General features: G+C 46.2%; 1 protein-coding gene across 1 annotated transcript in view; it reads right to left on the minus strand.

The window, feature by feature from the left end:
- The window catches only part of ALDH4A1 (aldehyde dehydrogenase 4 family member A1), a 211062-nt gene that overhangs the window by 7025 nt on the left and 179665 nt on the right, over positions 1 to 24372 (minus strand). Inside the window, exon 14 of the mRNA XM_069240124.1 lies at positions 12816 to 12934. Coding sequence (XP_069096225.1) covers positions 12816 to 12934 — 119 coding nt within the window. The remainder of the gene's footprint in view (positions 1 to 12815; positions 12935 to 24372) is intronic.

Here is a 24372-nt window from a genome sequence, read left to right on the forward strand (position 1 = left end):
GGCCTGTCTCCTGCCTTCCAAAGAAACCTGCTCCAGCGACGCTTTCCAAGGGACCAGCGACCTCTGAATCCTCTGAGGACTGCCCTGCTTCAAGAAAGACAAGAAACTCCAGAGGACAGCGGCACTGCTCCAAAAGAACTGCAACTTTGTTTCAAGGAGCAGATTTAAAGACCCCTGCAACTCCCCGCAAGAAGCGTGAGACTTGCAACACTGCACCCGGCGACCCCGACTCGACTGGTGGAGAACTAACACCTCAGGGAGGACCCTCCGGCGACTCCGAGACCGTGAGTAACCAAAGTTGTCCCCCATGAGCCCCCACAGCGACGCCTGCAGAGGGAATCCCGAGGCTCCCCCCTGACCGCGACTGCCTGAACTCCATTTCCCGACGGCTGGAAAAGACCCTGCACCCGCAGCCCCCAGCACCTAAAGGAACGGAACTCCTGTGTAGGAGTGACCCCCAGGAGGCCCTCTCCCTTGTCCGGGTGGTGGCTACCCCGAGGAGCCCCCCCCTTGCCTGCCTGCAACACTGAAGAGATCCCTTGATCTCTCATTGAAAACCATTAGAAACCCGACGCGTGTTTGCACACTGCACCCGGCCGCCCCCGCGCTGCTGAGGGTGTACTTTTTGTGCTGACTTGTGTCCCCCCTGGTGCCCTACAAAACCCCCCTGGTCTGCCCTCCGAAGACGCGGGTACTTACCTGCTGGCAGACTGGAACCGGGGCACCCCCTTCTCTCCATTGAAGCCTATGTGTTTTGGGCACCTCTTTGACCTCTGCACCTGACCGGCCCTGAGCTGCTGGTGTGGTAACTTTGGGGTTGCTCTGAACCCCCAACGGTGGGCTACCTTGGACCAAAAACTGAAACCTGTAAGTGACTTACTTACCTGTGAAACCTAACAATACTTTACCTCCCCCAGGAACTGTGAAAATTGCACTGTGTCCACTTTTAAAACAGCTTATTGTGTTTTTTTTTTAAAAAGTATACATGCTAATGTAATGATTCAAAGTTCCTAAAGTACTTACCTGCAATACCTTTCAAATGAGATATTACATGTAGAATTTGAACCTGTGGTTCTTAAAATAAACTAAGAAAAGATATTTTTCTATTACAAAACCTATTGGCTGGATTTGTCTCTGAGTGTGTGTTCCTCATTTATTGCCTGTGTGTATGTACAACAAATGCTTAACACTACTCCTTTGATAAGCCTACAGCTCGACCACACTACCACAAAATAGAGCATTAGTATTATCTCTTTTTGCCACTATCTTACCTCTAAGGGGAACCCTTGGACTCTGTGCATACTATTCCTTACTTTGAAATAGTGCATACAGAGCCAACTTCCTACATTGGTGGATCAGCGGTGGGGTACAAGACTTTGCATTTGCTGGACTACTCAGCCAATACCTGATCACACAACAAATTCCAAAAATTGTCATTAGAAATTGATTTTTGCAATTTGAAATTTTTCTAAATTGTTAAAAGTCCTGCTAGGGCCTTGTGTTAGTCCCTATTAGCATTTCCTTTTAGAGTTTAAAAGTTTGGTAAAAGTTTGAATTAGATTCTAGAACTAGTTTTTAGATTCTTAAAAAGTATTCCAACTTTTAGAAGCATAATGTCTAGTACAGATGTGAATGTGGTGGAACTCGACACCACATCTTACCTCCATCTTAAGATGAGGGAGCTAAGGTCACTCTGTAAAATAAAGAAAATAGCAATGGGCCCCAGACCTTCCAAACTACAGCTCCAGGAGCTGTTGGCAGAGTTTGAAAAGGCCAGCCCCTCTGAGGATGGCAACACAGAGGATGAGGATAGTGAATTGGAGGATGATTCCCCCCTACCAGTCCTATCTAGGGAGGACAGGGCCTCTCAAGCCCTGACTCCAAGCATAATAGTCAGAAATGCTGGCTCCCTCACAGGAGGGACCAACCTCTCTGAAATCACTGAGGATAACTCCAGTGAAGAGGACATCCAGTTAGCCAGGATGGCCAAAAGATTGGCTTTGGAAAGACAGATCCTAGCCATAGAAAGGGAAAGACAAGAGATGGGCCTAGGACCCATCAATGGTGGCAGCAACATAAATAGGGTCAGAGATTCTCCTGACATGTTGAAAATCCCTAAAGGGATTGTAACTAAATATGAAGATGGTGATGACATCACCAAATGGTTCACAGCTTTTGAGAGGGCTTGTGTAACCAGAAAAGTGAACAAATCTCACTGGGGTGCTCTCCTTTGGGAAATGTTCACAGGAAAGTGTAGGGATAGACTCCTCACACTCTCTGGAAAAGATGCAGAATCTTATGACCTCATGAAGGGTACCCTGATTGAGGGCTTTGGATTCTCCACTGAGGAGTATAGGATTAGATTCAGGGGGGCTCAAAAATCCTCGAGCCAGACCTGGGTTGACTTTGTAGACTACTCAGTAAAAACACTAGATGGTTGGATTCAAGGCAGTGGTGTAAGTAATTATGATGGGCTGTACAATTTATTTGTGAAAGAACACCTATTAAGTAATTGTTTCAATGATAAACTGCATCAGCATCTGGTAGACCTAGGACCAATTTCTCCCCAAGAATTGGGAAAGAAGGCAGACCATTGGGTCAAGACTAGGGTGTCCAAAACTTCCACAGGGGGTGACCAAAAGAAAGGGGTCACAAAACCTCCCCAGGGGAAGGGTGGTGAGACAGCCAAAAACAAAAATAGTAAAGAGTCTTCTACAGGCCCCCAAAAACCTGCACAGGAGGGTGGGCCCAGAGCCTCTTCACAAAACAATTCTGGGTACAAGGGTAAAAACTTTGATCCCAAAAAGGCCTGGTGTCGTAGCTGTAGTCAGTCTGGACACCAAACTGGAGACAAGGCCTGTCCCAAGAAAAATACCACTTCAAACTCCACTCCAGCTAACACTGGAATGGCTAGTCTCCAAGTGGGATCAACAGTGTGCCCAGAACAAATCAGGTGTCACACTGAAGCTACATTAGTCTCTGAGGGAGGGGTGGATTTAGCCACACTGGCTGCCTGGCCCCCTAACATGCAAAAATACAGGCAGCAGCTCTTAATTAATGGGACAAGTGTAAAGGGCCTGAGGGATACAGGTGCCAGTGTCACTATGGTGACAGAGAAACTGGTTTCCCCTGGCCAATACCTGGCTGGACAAACTTATCCAGTCACCACCGCTGACAATCAGACTAAAGTACATCCCATGGCTATGGTAACTTTAGAGTGGGGAGGGGTCAATGGCCTGAAACAGGTGGTGGTCTCCTCAAATATCCCAGTAGACTGTTTGCTTGGAAATGACCTGGAGTCCTCAGCATGGGCTGAGGTAGAACTGAAAACCCATGCAGCCATGCTGGGTATCCCTGAACTGGTGTGTGTCAAGACAAGGGCACAGTGCAAGGCACAGGGTGAAAAAGTAGAGCTGGAGTCTGGAAGAAAGGCCCAGCCTACCAAGAGAAAAGGAAAGTCAGCTGGGAAACCAGCTGCAACACAACAAGAGAAAGAGAACCTCTCTTCTCAGGAAGAAGTTCTGCCCTCTGAGGGAACTGAGCCTATGGAGCTGGAACCTTATCAGGTTGAGCTCTTAGGCCCAGGGGGACCCTCAAGGGAGGAGTTGTGTAAGGGACAAGAAACCTGTCCCTCTCTTGAAGGCCTTAGGCAGCAAGCTGCTGAAGAGTCCAAAGGCAAGAAAAATGGAACACATAGGGTCTATTGGGAAGATGGACTCCTGTACACTGAGGCAAGAGATCCCAAACCTGGTGGCACTAGGAGAGTGGTAGTGCCTCAGGCGTTCAGAGAGTTTATTCTGACCTTAGCCCATGATATTCCCCTTGCTGGGCATTTGGGACAAACCAAGACGTGGGAGAGGTTAGTCAACCACTTCTACTGGCCCAACATGTCCCAGAAGGTTAAGGAGTTTTGCATCTCCTGTCCCACCTGTCAAGCCAGTGGTAAGACAGGTGGACACCCAAAGACCCCCCTCATTCCACTTCCAGTGGTGGGGGTCCCCTTTGAAAGAGTGGGTGTGGACATAGTGGGTCCACTTGAACCTCCCACAGCCTCAGGAAATATGTACATCCTGGTAGTAGTGGATCATGCTACTAGGTATCCTGAAGCTATTCCCCTTAGGTCGACTACTGCCCCTGCAGTAGCCAAGGCTCTCATTGGTATCTTTACCAGAGTGGGCTTCCCTAAGGAGGTGGTGTCTGACAGAGGTACCAACTTCATGTCAGCATACCTAAAACACATGTGGAATGAGTGTGGAGTGACTTATTAGTTCACTACACCATATCATCCACAAACTAATGGCCTTGTTGAGAGATTCAACAAGACATTAAAGGGCATGATCATGGGGCTCCCAGAAAAACTCAAAAGGAGATGGGATGTCCTCCTGCCATGTCTGCTTTTCGCTTACAGAGAGGTGCCTCAGAAGGGAGTAGGGTTCTCACCCTTTGAACTTCTGTTTGGCCACCCTGTAAGGGGACCACTTGCTCTTGTTAAAGAAGGCTGGGAGAGACCTCTTCATGAGCCTAAACAAGACATAGTGGACTATGTACTTGGCCTTCGCTCAAGAATGGCAGAGTACATGGAAAAGGCAAGTAAAAACCTTGAGGCCAGCCAACAGCTCCAGAAGTTTTGGTATGACCAAAAGGCTGCAATGGTTGAATTTCAACCAGGGCAGAAAGTCTGGGTTTTGGAGCCTGTGGCTCCCAGGCCACTTCAGGACAGATGGAGTGGCCCTTACCCAATCCTGGAAAAGAAGAGTCAGGTCACCTACCTGGTGGACCTAGGCACAAGCAGGAGCCCCAAGAGGGTGATCCATGTAAACCGCCTAAAACTCTTCCATGATAGGGCTGATGTGAATCTGTTGATGGTAACAGATGAGGACCAGGAAGCTGAGAGTGAGCCTCTCCCTGATCTCCTCTCATCAGACCCTAAAGATGGCTCAGTGGATGGAGTGATCTATTCAGACACCCTCTCTGGCCAACAGCAAGCTGACTGTAGGAAGGTCCTACAACAGTTTGCTGAGCTCTTTTCCCTAACCCCTGGTCAGACACACCTGTGTACCCATGATGTGGACACAGGAGACAGCATGCCTGTCAAAAACAACATCTTCAGACAGTTTGATCAAGTTAAGGAAAGCATCAAGGTGGAAGTCCACAAGATGCTGGAATTGGGAGTAATTGAGCACTCTGACAGCCCCTGGGATAGCCCAGTGGTCTTAGTCCCCAAACCTCACACCAAAGAAGGAAAGAGAGAGATGAGGTTTTGTGTGGACTACAGAGGTCTTAATTCTGTCACCAAGACAGATGCCCATCCCATTCCTAGAGCTGACGAGCTGATTGACAAATTAGGTGCTGCCAAATTCTTAAGTACCTTTGACTTAACAGCAGGGTACTGGCAAATCAAAATGGCACCTGGAGCAAAAGAGAAAACAGCATTCTCCACACCTGATGGGCATTATCAGTTTACTGTTATGCCCTTTGGTTTAAAGAATGCCTCTGCCACCTTCCAAAGGTTGGTGAATCAAGTCCTTGCTGGGTTGGAGTCCTTTAGTGCAGCTTATCTTGATGATATTGCTGTCTTTAGCTCCAACTGGCAGGATCACCTGGTCCACCTGAAGAAGGTTTTGAAGGCTCTGCAATCAGCAGGCCTCTCTATCAAGGCATCCAAATGCCAGATAGGGCAGGGAACTGTGGTTTACTTGGGACACCTTGTAGGTGGAGGCCAAGTTCAGCCACTCCAGCCTAAGATCCAGACTATTCTGGACTGGGCAGCTCCAAAAACCCAGACTCAAGTCAGGGCATTCCTTGGCTTGACTGGGTACTATAGGAGGTTTGTGAAGGGATATGGATCCATTGTGACAGCCCTCACAGAACTCACCTCCAAGAAAATGCCCAAGAAAGTAAACTGGACTGTAGAATGCCAACAGGCCTTTGACACCCTGAAACAAGCTATGTGCACAGCACCAGTTCTAAAAGCTCCAGATTACTCCAAGCAATTCATTGTGCAAACAGATGCCTCTGAACATGGGATAGGGGCAGTTTTGTCCCAAACAAATGATGATGGCCTTGACCAGCCTGTTGCTTTCATTAGCAGGAGGTTACTCCCCAGGGAGCAGCGTTGGAGTGCCATTGAGAGGGAGGACTTTGCTGTGGTTTGGTCCCTGAAGAAGTTGAGACCATACCTCTTTGGTACTCACTTCCTAGTTCAAACTGACCACAGACCTCTCAGATGGCTGATGCAAATGAAAGGTGAAAATCCAAAACTGTTGAGGTGGTCCATCTCCCTACAGGGAATGGACTTTATAGTGGAACACAGACCTGGGACTGCCCATGCCAATGCAGATGGCCTTTCCAGGTTCTTCCACTTAGAAAATGAAGACTCTCTTGGGAAAGGTTAGTCTCATCCTCTTTCGTTTGGGGGGGGGGGGGGGGGGGGGGGTTGTGTAAGGAAATGCCTCCTTGGCATGGTTACCCCCTGACTTTTTGCCTTTGCTGATGCTATGTTTTGAATTGAAAGTGTGCTGAGGCCTGCTAACCAGGCCCCAGCACCAGTGTTCTTTCCCTAACCTGTACTTTTGTATCCACAATTGGCACACCCTGGCATCCAGATAAGTCCCTTGTAAATGGTACCCCAGGTACCAAGGGCCCTGATGCCAAGGAAGGTCTCTAAGGGCTGCAGCATGTCTTATGCCACCCTGGAGACCCCTCACTCAGCACAGACACACTGCTTGCCAGCTTGTGTGTGCTGGTGAGAACAAACCGAGTAAGCCGACATGGCACTCCCCTCAGGGTGCCATGCCAGCCTCTCACTGCCTATGCAGGTATAGATAAGTCACCCCTCTAGCAGGCCTTACAGCCCTAAGGCAGGGTGCACTATACCATAGGTGAGGGCACCAGTGCATGAGCACTGTGCCCCTACAGTGTCTAAGCAATACCTTAGACATTGTAAGTGCAGGGTAGCCATAAGAGTATATGGTCTGGGAGTCTGTTTTACACGAACTCCACAGCACCATAATGGCTACACTGAAAACTGGGAAGTTTGGTATCAAACGTCTCAGCACAATAAATGCACACTGATGCCAGTGTACATTTTATTGTAATACACACCCCAGAGGGCACCTTATAGGTGCCCCCTGAAACCTTAACTGACTATCTGTGTAGGCTGACTGGTTCCAGCAGCCTGCCACAACCGAGACATGTTGCTGGCCCCATGGGGAGAGTGCCTATGTCACTCTGAGGCCAGTAACAAAGCCTGCACTGGGTGGAGATGCTAACACCTCCCCCAGGCAGGAGCTGTCACACCTGGCGGTGAGCCTCAAAGGCTCACCCCTTTGTGCCAGCACCGCAGGACACTCCAGCTAGTGGAGTTGCCCGCCCCCTCCGGCCACGGCCCCCACTTTTGGCGGCAAGGCCAGAGAAAATAATGAGAATAACAAGGAGGAGTCACTGGCCAGTCAGGACAGCCCCTAAGGTGTCCTGAGCTGAAGTGACTCTAACTTTTAGAAATCCTCCATCTTGCAGATGGAGGATTCCCCAATAGGATTAGGGATGTGACCCCCTCCCCTTGGGAGGTGGCACAAAGAGGGTGTACCCACCCTCAGGGCTAGTAGCCATTGGCTACCAACCCCCCAGACCTAAACACGCCCTTAAATTTAGTATTTAAGGGCTTCCCTGAACCTAAGAATTTAGATTCCTGAAACTACAAGAAGAAGAAGACTGCTGAGCTGAAAAACCCCTGCAGAGGAAGAACAGAAGACACCAACTGCTTTGGCCCCAGACTTACCGGCCTGTCTCCTGGCTTCCAAAGAAACCTGCTCCAGCGACGCTTTCCAAGGGACCAGCGACCTCTGAATCCTCTGAGGACTGCCCTGCTTCAAGAAAGACAAGAAACTCCAGAGGACAGCGGCACTGCTCCAAAAGAACTGCAACTTTGTTTCAAGGAGCAGATTTAAAGACCCCTGCAACTCCCCGCAAGAAGCGTGAGACTTGCAACACTGCACCCGGCGACCCCGACTCGACTGGTGGAGAACTAACACCTCAGGGAGGACCCTCCGGCGACTCCGAGACCGTGAGTAACCAAAGTTGTCCCCCCTGAGCCCCCACAGCGACGCCTGCAGAGGGAATCCCGAGGCTCCCCCCTGACCGTGACTGCCTGAACTCCATTTCCCGACGGCTGGAAAAGACCCTGCACCCGCAGCCCCCAGCACCTAAAGGAACGGAACTCCTGTGCAGGAGTGAACCCCAGGAGGCCCTCTCCCTTGTCCAGGTGGTGGCTACCCCGAGGAGCCCCCCCCTTGCCTGCCTGCAACGCTGAAGAGATCCCTTGATCTCCCATTGAAAACCATTAGAAACCCGACGCGTGTTTGCACACTGCACCCGGCCGCCCCCGCGCTGCTGAGGGTGTACTTTTTGTGCTGACTTGTGTCCCCCCCGGTGCCCTACAAAACCCCCCTGGTCTGCCCTCCGAAGACGCGGGTACTTACCTGCTGGCAGACTGGAACCCGGGCACCCCCTTCTCTCCATTGAAGCCTATGTGTTTTGGGCACCTCTTTGACCTCTGCACCTGACCGGCCCTGAGCTGCTGGTGTGGTAACTTTGGGGTTGCTCTGAACCCCCAACGATGGGCTACCTTGGACCAAAAACTGAAACCTGTAAGTGACGTACTTACCTGTGAAACCTAACAATACTTTACCTCCCCCAGGAACTGTGAAAATTGCACTAAGTGTCCACTTTTAAAACAGCTTATTGTGTTTTATGTAAAAAGTATACATGCTAATGTAATGATTCAAAGTTCCTAAAGTACTTACCTGCAATACCTTTCAAATGAGATATTACATGTAGAATTTGAACCTGTGGTTCTTAAAATAAACTAAGAAAATATATTTTTCTATAACAAAACCTATTGGCTGGATTTGTCTCTGAGTGTGTGTTCCTCGTTTATTGCCTGTGTGTATGTACAACAAATGCTTAACACTACTCCTTTGATAAGCCTACTGCTCGACCACACTACCACAAAATAGAGCATTAGTATTATCTCTTTTTGCCACTATCTTACCTCTAAGGGGAACCCTTCGACTCTGTGCATAGTATTCCTTACTTTGAAATAGTGCATACAGAGCCAACTTCCTACACAAACCTTTAGGAAATCCCATTACAAACAAAATGATTTCAACACGGAATGCTGGTCCTACAAACGCAAAATAGTTAGATGGGCTGACAGGTAACTTTTAACAGTGCCGACCACAATTCCTTGTTGGGACAAAGATAAAACAAACAACAAGACATGCAACAGTTTGCTTGCAACAGGTCTGTTTAGCAGGTGCTCCACCAAGCCACAAATCTATCTCAGCATATGTTTTACACCAATTTCATGGACAGGTTGATGATTGCCAAGATCACATCAAAGCATTTGTAAGGAAGACCAAAGAAATAACCCAAGTCACTCAATCTTCATGCATGGAGGTGCAGATTGTGCACACCTGATTCCAAGACCCTGCCCTGCTAATGCATCAGAAGATCCTCCCAAAGCAGCAGCCTGACTGGAAGTCGGAGGCTCATGCCCAATTCTGGGTACCAACTCTCCTGGTGCAATCTGGGGCCACCAAGATGACTTAGACTGTCATTCCTGATCATTTTCAGAACTCTGTGGAGAGGCAGTGGCAGGAAGTCATACAGGAGTCTTGTGCTCCACTCTAAGTGAAATGTGTCTCGGAGCGATAGAGTATTTTTGAGTACTCCAGAGCCCAAAAGCATAGACACTGCATGTTCTTGGAGATAGAGAATAGATCAAGACGCATAAACCTCCTGGCACAGGATCCAGGACTCCAACCATCCCTAGTTGTTAAAATACCATATGGTGGTAGTGTTGTCCAGGAGAACCTGCACTTCCATTTGATGGTTGGCAGGAAGTCCTTCAACACCAACCAACTCACTTGCAAATTCAGAAGGTTTATGTGGAGCCAGGCCTCTGCTAGAGACTAGAGTTCTCTGATATCCACCTCTGCCAGGTTGCCCCCCCCGCCAGTCCAGAAGCTGTGGGTGTGTCACCACTGTTATCTGTGGGTAGGTAGGTAGGCAGAAAGAGGGTCTGCTGCCAGTCCAGTTGCAGTCGAACAGCCACCACTGCATATATTTTGCAAACTCCTCCAAAACCTAGATGGATTCCAACAGGTTTCCCTGGTGCTGGGCCCACTGTGACTTCAGGTCCCACTGGAGAGATTGCCACTGCCACCTGGCATAGTTGATGAGCAGGATGCAGGAGGCCCAGAAATCATAGGGCCACCCTCCCTGAGATCCAGGTCTGAGGCTGAAACATAAGGATCATAGCTTGAATGTCCTGGATTATGCTCCAGGGGGCAACCCTAAAACCTCATTGTATCCAAGATGGCTACGATGAATGGGAGCATCTATGAAGGAGTTTAGCATGACTTCAGTATGTTGACAGAGTCCCAAAGATGGCAAAAGGTCCACCGTTGTCTGGGGTTGGTCTATGACTTACTGTGGTGAGTCTGCCTTCAACAACCAATCATCAGGTATCAATCAATCATCTGCAGATACCCTTACCAAATCTAGCATTCACGATTGCACTGAGGGCCTGTAAATCCAGCAAATAGCAACCAGATCCACAACCAAAGCACATAATAATGTTGCGTAACCTCTCGAGTCTTCACCCAACCAAGTTTTTTCAAAGTAGTTCTGAAGTTTAAGGTCTTGATTACAAGTGCGTTGGTCTTGGTGAGATAGTTGTCACATGGTGAGATAAGTGTCACACCTGATAGATAATGATAACCAAGGTTATGTACTGAATGTGATAACTAGCACCTATTATGAGTTTTCCTGTCACCTTTGGGGTGGAGGACATAGTTACATGTAAACGAATTTCTGTGCTTTCCAAACGAAAATCTGAATTTCATGGCATTCACCTGGTAAATTTTAGCAGGTTTGATCTGCCACAAATTATTGGAGGAAAAACGTGGCTGATTTTATCAACAAGCAAATAATTCAGACATATGTGCAAAGAAGGGTTTAAACTGGTGATTAATTAAATGAGGCACTCATAGTCAAGGTGTGTGTGTCAACCAGGTGCCTAAGAAGCAACTTCCAAAGTTATGTGCACTGATGGAAAAGTGATACCACCTCCATGCACAAGTGTCCGTCATCCAGCACACACTCAATGAAGAGGGAATTTGGAACACACTGAGGATTAGTCTATTCACTGTTATCTGCCACACCAGGAAATTCAAAGGAATAGGCAGGTCACAATTACTTTTCCGGCACAAAGAGAGGAATGGCATAGAGGTGGAGGTGTGTGCCCTTTTATTGAATTTCTCTGAAGCCTATCCCCCCTCAAAACAATTTGTGATTTCTTGAATTGGGAGTGTGAGATTTTTTCCACACCCATGTGACAATCTGAGCTTAGAGATACTGTGTACATGGCTGCCAGTAAACACCCGAGGGACAAAGCACTTAACAGGCACAGACATAGCACCAGACCTTTCTAACTAGGAACTGCAGGGAGCCCTAAGGAACAAAAAAAACAGCAGCGGTTCTGGCAGAGTTAGGACTATGAGAAAAGTGTTACAAATGAATTTGCGAGATTCCAGTAGAGCTTTCCATTTAGAACAATAATCGGTCACTGGGTGCTATGGCCATTATGTGATAAAGGGCAACAGTCTCAATTTATGCCAAACGGTTCCGCATATAATTGAAGTCATTTTTAACTTTGAAATGTATCTGTACTGTCGGCCTCGCCCATCTGCACACTGGCTGTCTTTTCACAAAGCATGTCTCTCTGCCTGGGAAGAATAACAACGTTTACACTGAAATCAAACATAGCATTACACGCAACAGTACTTAGATATGTGCATATTTAAGCTTCCCTGTGGAAGAATGCAGTTCTGACCTGGGCCTGTCTGCTTAGGGTCGTTCTACTGTTCCCTCCCCTAGCTAGAGGTGAGCTGACATCCATCTTAAGTCCTCTGCTTTCTGCTGTCGGAGTTTAAATATAGTTACAAGCAGGGGCTGCAGTGAGCATGACAGCAGGCGCAGACTCTGTCCTGCTTCCAGCACGGTTGCTGATGGCTGTTGAAACTTGCTAATAATCTGGGAAAGGGCAGTCCGAGGAGGCAATTGCAAATGGATCTCAAAAGAGTATCCCTGCATGTTCTGACCCTCTACAGGGAAGAGTTCCATGTGGGGAATACAATTTTTGTGTGTAAGGCAGCCCTTTGGGAACAGTTCCCCTCGGGCCTTATGCTCCGGGTATTCACTCTTGTAAACTCAAGCGCTTGTGGAGTTCAGAGACACACACATCACTTGTGGTGTCCTGGACCAGCCCCCAGCAAGAATCAAGAGCCAACCAATCCTTTGCATACCATGTGTCCGGTTGCTATGGTAGGTGCTGAGAACAATTTATAGCTTTGTAACTGAATGTAAGAACCAGTGCAAACATGGAGCTTAATCATCCCGTAGACCTACTTGACATAAATTGTAGTTTTTGGAATTATTTGAGGAAATTGTAAAATAAACACACAATTTTGCTAGTAGATTAGGCTACACATTTTCTAAACTCTAGAAAGGTGTTACCTCTGAATAATGTTGAATTGGACACCTCTTTCCATTGCTCATGGGGAGAGCGCAACAACTATAGGCCTCTAACTGGCACAGATCTTCACAACACAGTCAATTTACAGCACCGGCAGCCAACATAATGATTTTGCGGAGGGGTCCTCTTGAATTGCTCACTTCTGACCAACCATCCTTTATCACTTTCGAGAAATATAAACACTAGGAAATAAGTGCATGCAGACACTACTTACCTGAGGCCCGAGATCCCCCGAATGGTTGCTGAGCCACAACAGCACCTGTCGATTTATCATTTATATAGAAATTTCCAGCTGCGTTTCGCAGAGCTCGAGTGGCTTCACTTACAACATTTCTGTATATGAAAATGTGCAAAGGTTACATGTGGCACATGGGCAACAACACAGGCACTCTTTGTATAGAAAACAATTCACAACAAAGTAAATGAAAACACGCCATACCTACAACTCAAAACAACATCACACTGAAATGAGCATCCATAGCAGGTTTCCCCTGCACAGTATAAAACTAAAATTGATATCGCAGATCTTCAGTACTTTTTATATGGTTTTAATATAATATTCTGCACAGTCATGACACTGTTTGATTAGTATGGAAAATGTCACTTACCCAGTGTACATCTGTTCGTGGCATGAGTCGGTGCAGATTCACATGCTGTGCACAGTCCGCCGTCTGGTGTTGGGCTCGGAGTGTTACAAGTTGTTTTTCTTCGAAGAAGTCTTTTCGAGTCACGAGACCGAGGGACTCCTCCCCTTTCGGTTCCATTGCGCATGGGCGTCGACTCGATCTTAGATTGTTTTCCCCGCAGAGGGTGAGGTAGGAGTTGTGTATGTTAGTTATAGTGCCCATGCAATGGAATGAATACGTATGTACATAATAAAGGTTAAAGTAATATATTTACAAATGTACAATTGTTTAGGATCTACTTCTAAACGGCTACAGGCTCCCGGGGAGGCGGGTGGGCGCATGTGAATTTGCAGCGACTCATGCCACGAACAGATGTACACTGGGTAAGTGACATTTTCCGTTCAATGGCATGTGTAGCTGCAGATACACATGCTTTGCATAGACTAGTAAGCAGTTATCTCCCCAAAAGCGGTGGTTCAGCCTGTAGGAGTTGAAGTAGTTTGAAATAATGTTCTTAGTACAGCCTGACCTACTGTGGCTTGTTGTGCCGTTAACACATCTACACAGTAGTGCTTGGTAAATGTATGAGGCGTAGACCATGTTGCTGCCTTACATATTTCGTTCATTGGAATATTTCCTAGAAAGGCCATGGTAGCCCCTTTCTTTCTGGTTGAGTGTGCCTTTGGTGTAATAGGCAGCTCTCTCTTTGCTTTAGAATAGCAGGTTTGAATACACTTAACTATCCACCTGGCAATGCCTTGTTTTGAAATTGGATTTCCTGTATGAGGTTTTTGAAAGGCAATAGTTGTTTTGTCTTCCTAATTTGTTTTGTTCTGTCAATGTAGTACATTAGTGCTCTCTTGATGTCTAATGTATGTAGTGCTCTTTCAGCTACGGAATCTGGCTGTGGGAAGAACACTGGTAATTCTACTGTTTGATTTAAGTGGAACGGTGAGATAACCTTTGGTAAGAATTTTGGATTTGTTCTTAGAACTACCTTATTCTTGTGTATTTGAATAAATGGTTCTTGTATGGTAAATGCCTGAATCTCACTCACTCTTCTTAGAGATGTGATGGCAATGAGAAATGCAACTTTCCACGTTAAGTATTGCATTTCACAAGAATGCATGGGTTCGAAAGGTGGACCCATGAGCCTTGTTAAGACAATGTTGAGGTTCCATGAAGGAACAGGTGGTGTCCTTGGTGGTATAATTCTCTTTAGGCCTTCCATAAACGCTTTAATGACAGGTATTCTAAATAGGGAAGTTGAATGAGTAATCTGCAGGTAAGCAGATATTGCGGTGAGATGTATCTTTATGGAAGAGAAAGCTAGATTTGATTTTTGCAAATGTAGTAAATATCCTACTACATCTTTTGGAGATGCGTGCAATGGTTGAATTTGATTATTATGGCAGTAACAAACAAATCTTTTCCATTTATTTGCATAGCAGTGTCTAGTGGAAGGTTTTCTAGCTTGTTTTATGACCTCCATACACTCTTGTGTGAGGTCTAAGTGTCCAAATTCCAGGATTTCAGGAGCCAAATTGCTAGATTCAGCGATGCTGGGTTTGGATGCCTGATCTGTTGTTTGTGTTGTGTTAACAGATCTGGTCTGTTGGGTAGCTTGACATGAGGTACTACTGACATGTCTAGTAGTGTTGTATACCAAGGTTGTCTTGCCCATGTTGGTGCTATTAGTATGAGTTTGAGTTTGTTTTGACTCAATCTGTTTAGTAGATATGGAAGGAGAGGGAGAGGTGGAAAAGCGTACGCAAATATCCCTGACCAATTCATCCATGGAGCATTGCCTTGGGATTGATGGTGTGGGAACCTGGATGCGAAGTTTTGGCATTTTGCGTTTTCTTTTGTTGCAAATAGATCTATTTGAGGTGTTCCCCAAATTTGAAAGTAAGTGTTCAGTATTTGGGGGTGAATTTCCCATTTGTGGACTTGTTGGTGATCCCGAGAGAGATTGTCTGCTAGCTGGTTCTGGATCCCTGGAATAAATTGTGCTATTAGGCGAATGTGGTTGTGAATTGCCCAATGCCATATTTTTTGTGTTAGGAGACACAACTGTGTCGAGTGTGTCCCCCCCTGTTTGTTTAAATAATACATTGTTGTCATGTTGTCTGTTTTGACAAGAATGTATTTGTGGGTTATCATGGGTTGAAATGCTTTCAACGCTAGAAATACTGCTAACAGTTCTAAGTGATTTATGTGAAACTTCTTTTGATGTATGTCCCATTGTCCTTGGATGCTGTGTTGATTGAGGTGTGCTCCCCACCCTGTCATGGAAGCATCCGTTGTTATGACGTATTGTGGCACTGGGTCTTGGAAAGGCCGCCCTTTGTTTAAATTTGTACTGTTCCACCATAGAAGCGAGATGTATGTTTGGCGGTCTATCAACACCAGATCTAGAAGTTGACCCTGTGCATGTGACCATTGTGATGCTAGGCATTGTTGTAAGGGCCGCATGTGCAATCTTGCGTTTGGGACAATGGCTATGCATGAAGACATCATGCCTAGGAGTTTTAATACTATTTTTGCTTGTATCTTTTGTGTTGGATACATGGCCTGTATCACCTTGTGAAATGTTTGGACCCTTTGTGGACTTGGAGTGGCTATCCCTTCTGTTGTGTTGATTGTCGCTCCTAAGTATTGCTGTGTTTGATACGGCAAAAGGTGTGACTTTGCATAGTTGATTGAGAAACCCAGCTTGTGAAGGGTCTGTATGACATACTTTGTGTGACGTGAACACCTTGTTAGCGTGTTGGTCTTGATTAACCAGTCGTCTAAGTAAGGGACCACGTGTATCTGCTGCCTTCTGATATGTGCAGCTACTACTGCCAGGCATTTTGTAAAGACTCTTGGCGCAGTTGTTATTCCCAATGGCAACACTTTGAATTGGTAATGTATTCCTTTGAATACAAACCTTAGGTATTTCCTGTGGGAAGGATGTATCGGTATGTGGAAATACGCATCCTTTAGGTCTAATGTTGTCATGTAGTCTTGCTGTTTGAGCAGTGGGATAACGTCTTGTAATGTGACCACGTGAAAGTGGTCTGATTTGATGTAGGTATTTAGTGTTCTGAGATCTAGTATTGGTCTCAGAGTTTTGTCCTTCTTTGGTATTAGAAAATACAGTGAGTAAACTCCTGTGTTTTTCTGTAGGCTGGTACTAATTCTATTGCGTCCTTTTGTAGTAATGCTTGAACTTCTAGTCCTAGAAGATCTATATGCTGTTTTGACATATTGTGTGTTTTCGGTGGGACGTTTGGAGGGAATTTGTGAAATTCTATGCAATAGCCATGTTGGATAATTGCTAAGACCCAAGTGTCTGTTGTTATTTCTTCCCAAGATTCGTAGAATTGGCTTAGTCTTCCCCCCACTGGTGTTGTGTGATGGGGTTGTGTGAATTGTGAGTCACTGTTTATTTTGAGGGGTTTTGGGAGCTTGAAATTTTCCGCGACTTTTTGGGAATTGGCCTCCTCTATATTGTCCCCGAAAACCTCCCCTTTGATATTGACCCTGGTAGGTATGTGGTCTTGTCTGTGAAGTGTTGGTTTCTGTGGGTTGACCCCGAAACCCTCCCCTAAAAGGTGTCTTCCGAAATGTGCCTCTGCTCTGCGGGGAGTAGAGTGCGCCCATGGCTTTGGCTGTATCGGTGTCCTTTTTTAGTTTTTCAATGGCAGTGTCTACCTCCGGCTCAAACAATTGCTATTCATTAAACGGCATATTGAGCACAGCCTGTTGGATTTCGGGTTTGAACCCAGAAGTGCGCAGCCAAGCGTGCCTCCGTATTGTGACTGCAGTGTTTATTGTCCTTGCAGCTGTATCGGCTGCATCCATGGAACACCGTATCTGATTGTTCGAGATACTTTGTCCCTCTTCCACCACTTGTTGCGCTCTTTTTTGGAACTCCTTGGGAAGGTGTTCAATGAGATGTTGCATTTCATCCCAATGAGCCCTGTCGTATCTTGCCAAGAGTGCTTGCGAGTTGGCGATACGCCACTGATTTGCTGCTTGTGCTGCAACTCTTTTTCCCGCTGCATCAAATTTGCGGCTCTCCTTGTCTGGAGGTGGTGCGTCGCCTGATGTCTGAGAGTTGGCTCTTTTACGAGCTGCCCCCACAACTACTGAGTCCGGTGTTAGTTGTGTTGTAATAAATATTGGCCTGTGGGAGGTGCCTTATATTTTTTCTCCACCCTTGGAGTTATGGCTCTGTCTTTAACTGGCTCCTGAAATATTTGTTTTGAGTGCCTTAGCATTCCTGGGAGCATGGGAAGGCTTTGATACTGGCTATGGGTGGAGGACAGGGTGTTAAAGAGAAAGTCATCCTCAATAGGTTCCGAATGTAGTTGCGACCACCTGTGCATATAATGTACTGTCCTCAGGTGGTGACGGTTTAGTTGGATATGAGTCTGGACTATTGTCAGACACTGGGGCGTCGTAGAGGTCCCATGCATCGGGATCATCCTGGCTCATTGTGGTATGAGCTGGTGAGTGCGTTAGTGGTGGAGTTTGCGCCGGTGATGCATGTGTTGATTGTGGTGGAGAAGGTGGTGGTGTTATTTTCTTTACCACCTTTGCTTGTGGTTGCTTGTCCCCTTGTTGGAAAACAAGTTTCCTTTTCATCTTGATTGGGGGAAGAGTGGTTATCTTCCCTGTGTCTTCCTGGATGTGAAGCCTCCTTTGAGTGTAGTCATTTTCTACAGTTTGAAGCTCTTCACCAAATCTATGCAATTGGGTGTTTAGTCCTTGTTCCTCTGTATAGGAACTAATTTTCGGTTCTGAGGCTTTTTTCGGTACCGAAACCTTTTCGGTAGGCTTTTTAGGCTCCGAAGAAGATTTCTTTGATTTCGGTGTGGTATCTCGGTGCCGAACATCTTCGGTGCCGCTGTCTCTGCGCCGAATTGTCTCCGAGCCGGTGTCTCGGCTCCGAGGTCACTGTGTGGTGGTATCACGACCGGAGTCGGATGACTTCGACACCAGCATGCCCTTTTTCGGTGCCTTGGCTCGGTCACCTAGTTTTTGGGTTAAGCCATGGCCTGTTGGCAGTGGCGTCCCCTGGGCTTTTGTGGACTTTTCGTGAGTCCTAATTTTCGACGTCTTACTCACGGTTGTTATGTCTTCGGCGTCGGATTCCCCCGAATCCGACTCGTGGATGGAGAACGCTTCCTCTTCGTCCTCGAACCGATGTTGTCCTGTCGGCGTGGACGCCATTTGCAATCTTCTGGCTCTTCGGTCTCTGAGCGTCTTCCTCGACCGAAACGCTCGACAGGCTTCACACGTATCGTCCTTGTGCTCCGGGGACAGGCACAAGTTACAGACCAGATGCTGATCCGTATACGGATATTTGTGATGGCATTTAGGACAGAAGCGGAACGGGGTCCGTTCCATCAGTCTTGAAGTCGCACGCGGTCGGACCGACCAGGCCCCGACGGGGGATCGAAATTACCCCGAAGGGCCACCGGAGCTCTTCAAGATTCGGTGTCGATTTGTTCTAACTAACCCGATACCGAACGAAACAATACCGACGTTTTTTTCCGAAATTCTAACTAACTTTCCGACCCGAAACACGGAGCGAAAAGGAACACGCCCGAACCCGATGGCGGAAAAAAAACAATCTAAGATGGAGTCGACGCCCATGCGCAATGGAACCGAAAGGGGAGGAGTCCCTCGGTCTCGTGACTCGAAAAGACTTCTTCGAGGAAAAACAACTTGCAACACTCCGAGCCCAACACCAGACGGCGGACTGTGCGCAGCATGTGTATCTGCAGCTACACATGCCATCGAACATAATATTATTTATGTTAAGAAGTTGCTCACCTGTAACAATGGTGTTGCAGCTCGGTCTATTTCATAGTTTCATGCACTTTGGTTTTTTCATGTCATCTAATGGCAGACTAGTTCTTCAGCATTTTGTAAAACATCTGCTGGGCGTGAGGCACATGGCTTGTCATTAAATAAACCATGATAATGCTGATGGGAAACGAAATGCCCTCTAGGCCTATCACCATCCTTGAACTCTATGGGTCTACCTCTTCTAGAGAACAGCTCATTCTTTTCTTGACACATGAAGGTTGGGATGACTGCTTGTGAATAAGTGAAAGACAACTATATGCAAAAGATCAAGGACAGTTCTTCACAGAAGTGACAAGTGGCTTAAATTGAGCACTTGCAGTACTTTTACTTTCCAAATGTGTTTTCAGAACCCGGTTCGGTCATTTAATAGATTTCAGATAGGTGGATGCTCCCAACAAGTGCAGAAACTGCTGCATCCTTCCTTTTTTACACTTCAATTTAGTGACAATTTTTTACTGGAAGACTGATAGCAATACTTGATGCATGCTACAATTGACATTGTGTGCTAAAATTGAAAAATGCAGTCTTACTTATAACACAGCTTTCTAGAACTACTGGTATAAGCTAACAAAGAACTAGAATGCAATTTTATACATCTGGTGCCAGACCTCAATGCACCAATCTTCAGGCATCAATCGTGCGAATGCAATAAGTGAGTAAATGAGGCTGTAAAAAGGCACGCAAAGCAACAGACTTATTGGTTTAGAAATCAGAGATGGGATTGGAATAAATATGATCTAAAACTACCCTCTCCTGACCCAGGAGAAGAAGTCATCAACACATAATGATTACAAATATGTTATCCAAAGAGTTGAATTGACAGCCAAAATTAAAAGCATTTTTAAAGGAAGAAGCATAATATTCTATCTTTGCATGGGTTTAAAAAGGGGGCCAGTACACTGACATAATTCATAAATATGTTCCCCGGAAGAAACTATTTTTTTTGCATGGATATTTCTTTTCAAGCTTTTCAACAAGTTGTTCAACAGTCAAATGTAAGTTCACATACCAAATGTAAACCTCCCATTACAAGCTCCTAGCTTCCTTTACAGCTGCAATACAATTTGTGGTCAGATTCAAGATACCAAACTCAAAGTTCTATGGAGTCATGCTGCCAAACTGACATTTTAGGATTTAGGTGGTGATGCTGCAATTCATCAAAATTTGTTGCAGGTTTAAAACCTAATACCACAAGACCTATACAACAGTATTAGAATGCTGTAATTTATGAGAAAATAATTTCGTGATTCGTTCTGCAAAATTTACACATACATCCCAGACAATTTGCTCCAGCGTACTTAGAGATGGTTATTTAGGAGACAGGCGATGGTTTACATTCCAGCAAAACATCTGTAGGTCGAACCATACATCTGAACACTCCCCAGGGAGCTGCTTGTGGGCACCATGACCATGTCTAGACATATTTTGAGCTTTGGGCAGTTTTGGCCTCAAATCATTTTTCAACTCTCAATAAAGAAATTTGGTTGCACTCCCCTTGAGGTATTCTTCTAAATTGTAGCTTGATTAACCTGAAGCGTTCCTTTAACTGAAATGTACTAGGCATGCAACTGAACGAAATGCTAGAGGTGCTTGTAATGAATACAACCTCCGCTTTTTTTCCCTCAGAAAAAAAGCGTGGGAGTAGCCACTCTCTTTAATGTAGTGCTGTATTACAGTGTTGTCTGTCCGAATCAATACTGTGTTGACGTGGCCTACCTCGTCAAATATTGAAGAACTAATCTCAATGCACTGAATTTAATTTTGGTTGATCTTAGACTTTGTTTCAGGAAGCATGCACCATTGCAGCATTTACAAGTCATTGCATCATTTGCAAGTCACTGAAGCACCCACGCTATCCAATCTGAGATGCATTTATTCAGATTTTACGTCCAGATGCCTTTGCCAGTAAAATTATTCTGTGGGTTTGTCACTGAGGAGATACTGCGGCTTTGAATGATCCTGTCATCTACTCTTCCCACTTGCTTTCATACACTTGTCATCCAGGTATTCTTGCAACATTCATACCTAGGACGTTTTCAATGATAATATCTATTAGACAGTCCTAAGTAAGATTAACAGGATAGTCCATAAACTAAAATGGATACATTTAAAATATCACACGGCAGTCCATGACTTTGTACATGCCTGCGCTGGCGTCTGGGAATGTGTTCATCTGAGAAGGAACCAAATTGTATTTTCATACATGAATCATGAAAGTCAGAGCAGTTAAGAGTGTGGGAGCATCTTGAAGGCATGCTGGCCATTCATCTTGATATATGCAAGGAATACTTAGTGGAAAGATTTGTGACCACCTTGATCCTAAAAGCTTCATGAATTGATACTGCATTCCTTCCACAACAACCATGAGTATCTTTTGTGATTATGTGGAACAGGAACATTACAGGAAGCTCACTTGTGGTTAATATGATTGCACCCCAGAATATCAATCACAACAATATTGTGATACAAAAATATCATGGCACAATTATCACCCGCAAAAAAATTGTAAAGGTAAATATATAGGGAGGTAAAGATTTAGGCGGTCATTCCAACTTTGGCGGGCGGCGGGAACCGCCAATCGGCCGCCATGCGGCCAAAACACCGCTGCCGGCATTCCGACATTCCCGCTGGGCCGGCGGGCGCTAACAAAGTTAGCGCCCGCCGGTCCAGCGGGAATGAGGCCGCAACACAGAAGCCGGCTCTGAATGGAGCCGGCGGTGTTGCGCCCGTGCGACGGGTGCAGTTGCACCCGTCGCGCTTTTCACTGTCTGCTAGGCAGACAGTGAAAAGCTGTCCGGGGCCCTGTTAGGAGACCCCTGCACTGCCCATGCCAGAGGCATGGGCAGTGCAGGGGTCCCCAGGGGCCCCAGGACACCCCTTACCACCAGCCTCTTCCTGGCTGTGAAAACCGCCAGAAACAGGCTGGCGGTAAGGGGGTCAGAATCCCCAGGGCAGCGCTGCTTGCAGCGCTGCCCTGGCGGATTCGCCCAGCCGGGGTAAAAACGGCGGGAAACCGCCGGCCCCGGTTTTCCGACCGCAGCTTTACTGCCGCGGTCAGAATGGGCTTGGAAGCACCGCCAGCCTGTTGGCGGTGCTTCCGTAATTCGTGGCCCTGGCAATGACCCCCTTAGTATTCTTAACTCCAAATCGACACAAATTGAAGACATGTATAATATATATTGTCAATATACATATGTGGAGTTAAGTATTATAAATCTATCATCTTGTTCTATATATAATTATTTTCAAAGTATTTTTGTTATTGATATTCTTGCTATCAAATATTTTGAGCACGACGTCTAGAACAGCTTTTCTGGTGCAGGAGGGACACAGGGTCTACCTCCTGGGCACGTTACTGGGTTGATTATGATCTTGAATGTCAATGCCAACTTTCTAATAAGAAATGCTACACTTCAATCGTGCAGGATCCTACCATGAGAGTGAGTACCAAGATGAACTCTCTAGTCGCTTCGGCCAAAGCACAGAGGTGGTTAAGTAAAAATTAGGCTTGGTTCCTGGTTAATACGAGCCCCAGGATCCCCTACTTCTACATCCTCCCAAAGATCCAAAAGGGGATTTCCCCGCCCCTCGACCGACTGGGTCAGGGATAGGATCTCTACTTGAGCCCCTATCAAAATTTTGTTACCATTTTTTTACATCCACCACATTGTGTCAAATTGGCACGTAAAAGGGCTAGAAATGACAACAGGGCTGCGCTGCTGAAACTACACACACACACTCAGGATGATGTCTTGACATGTATGACATAATTTACCCCTATGTCCAACAAGATAAGAAAAATCATTAGGAGACACTGGTCAATACTGGGAACAGGGTCTCTTACTTTCTCAGCCCCATATTTTGCTTTCAAACGTACCAATAACATCAGGGATATGAACGTACGAACCAGACCACGGGTAGCCATCAGACGTACGCAGCAACCACTCTGGGGCCTGCCACCCATCATGGGACACTTCCCATGTGGATCATGTGGGGTTTGCAATCTCATCGAACCGTCCAAGGTTATCCAACTCGATCGCACATATACGGGGACACGGAAGTCACATACTAATTGTAACTCCAAACACCGCACCTACATGATCACATGCCCATTTAACAAGCACTATGTATGCATATCCATCTGTGCAGTAACGGTCAGAATTATGGAACATCACAGCGGCATTCATTGCAAAAAGACCAGTACCCAAATGAGCACTCACATCTTTGACACACAGCACACTCCCAACGATTTACGTTGGACAGTCTTGGAGCCACACCCCTGATGAACAAAAACACCCTACTTCGCAATGAACATAAATTGATTTTCCATTTAGCTACACATAAAATGGGGCTCAATGATGACATCCCTTGGAGTGGTTTAGCAGCCTGAGGAACAACTGGACCCCTGCATATATTTTTTCATAATGTAGGAGACATATTTGTATCCTTCAACACTGGCAGATGAGAGCAGCCCTTATCTTTGCGCATACACCAGTTTCATATATACATCTAGACAGGATTTTGAGTACACTCCTCCCCTAGATGGGACTTGCCGGTTGGTGTTAGTTATGGTTGTCGTAGTACACACCAGGGTTTGGTACGCGGGGTTTGCTTACAGAACCTCCTTTTGTCTCATGTGGGAGACCAAGACAGTATGAAACAGTCCCAGCCTTGTGCAGTCTGCTCAGCCTTTTACCTGTGAAGATTTGGGAGGAAGATTACCACCATGCTTTTTGAGCACTTTTTGATTATTTTCATCTCAGATCTGGGCTGATCTGAGGCTCATTGGGACATTTCCAGGCAATACGCCACTCTAGTATATATTACAGACCCTGCTCCAATATGGCACCCGTATACGGACGTATATCCAGTTAAGAGTCCTAGCTTTAAACCCTTTATAGGGCCAGGACATGTGGTCGTTCTTTCTTGTGTGCCTATGTTTGTCCTACTCTGAGACTGCCATCATTGACCCCCCACAGTTACAGGAGACCTACCCGATGCAACTTGGAACGGTATTCTTTATTATTTCTATTCTTCCCTTGGATATGTACTACTTCCAATATGACGCCTATTCGACGATGTACGCATTGGCAGCGTTCTAGCTTTTTTTGCATTTCCACACCTGGTCTGAATTTGGACCTGCTCTCGCTACATAATGGCACTCAGTCTCCAGTTACCTCAAAGGTGGCAGATGACGGGGTAGGTCTTGCACGAAGTGAGCTCCTGATCACTGTGAGTATCAGCCTCAGATTACATGTTGCCCTTTCTTTTGACGTTGTA

Source organism: Pleurodeles waltl, chromosome 6, assembly GCF_031143425.1.
Source record: "Pleurodeles waltl isolate 20211129_DDA chromosome 6, aPleWal1.hap1.20221129, whole genome shotgun sequence".
NCBI lineage: Eukaryota > Metazoa > Chordata > Amphibia > Caudata > Salamandridae > Pleurodeles > Pleurodeles waltl.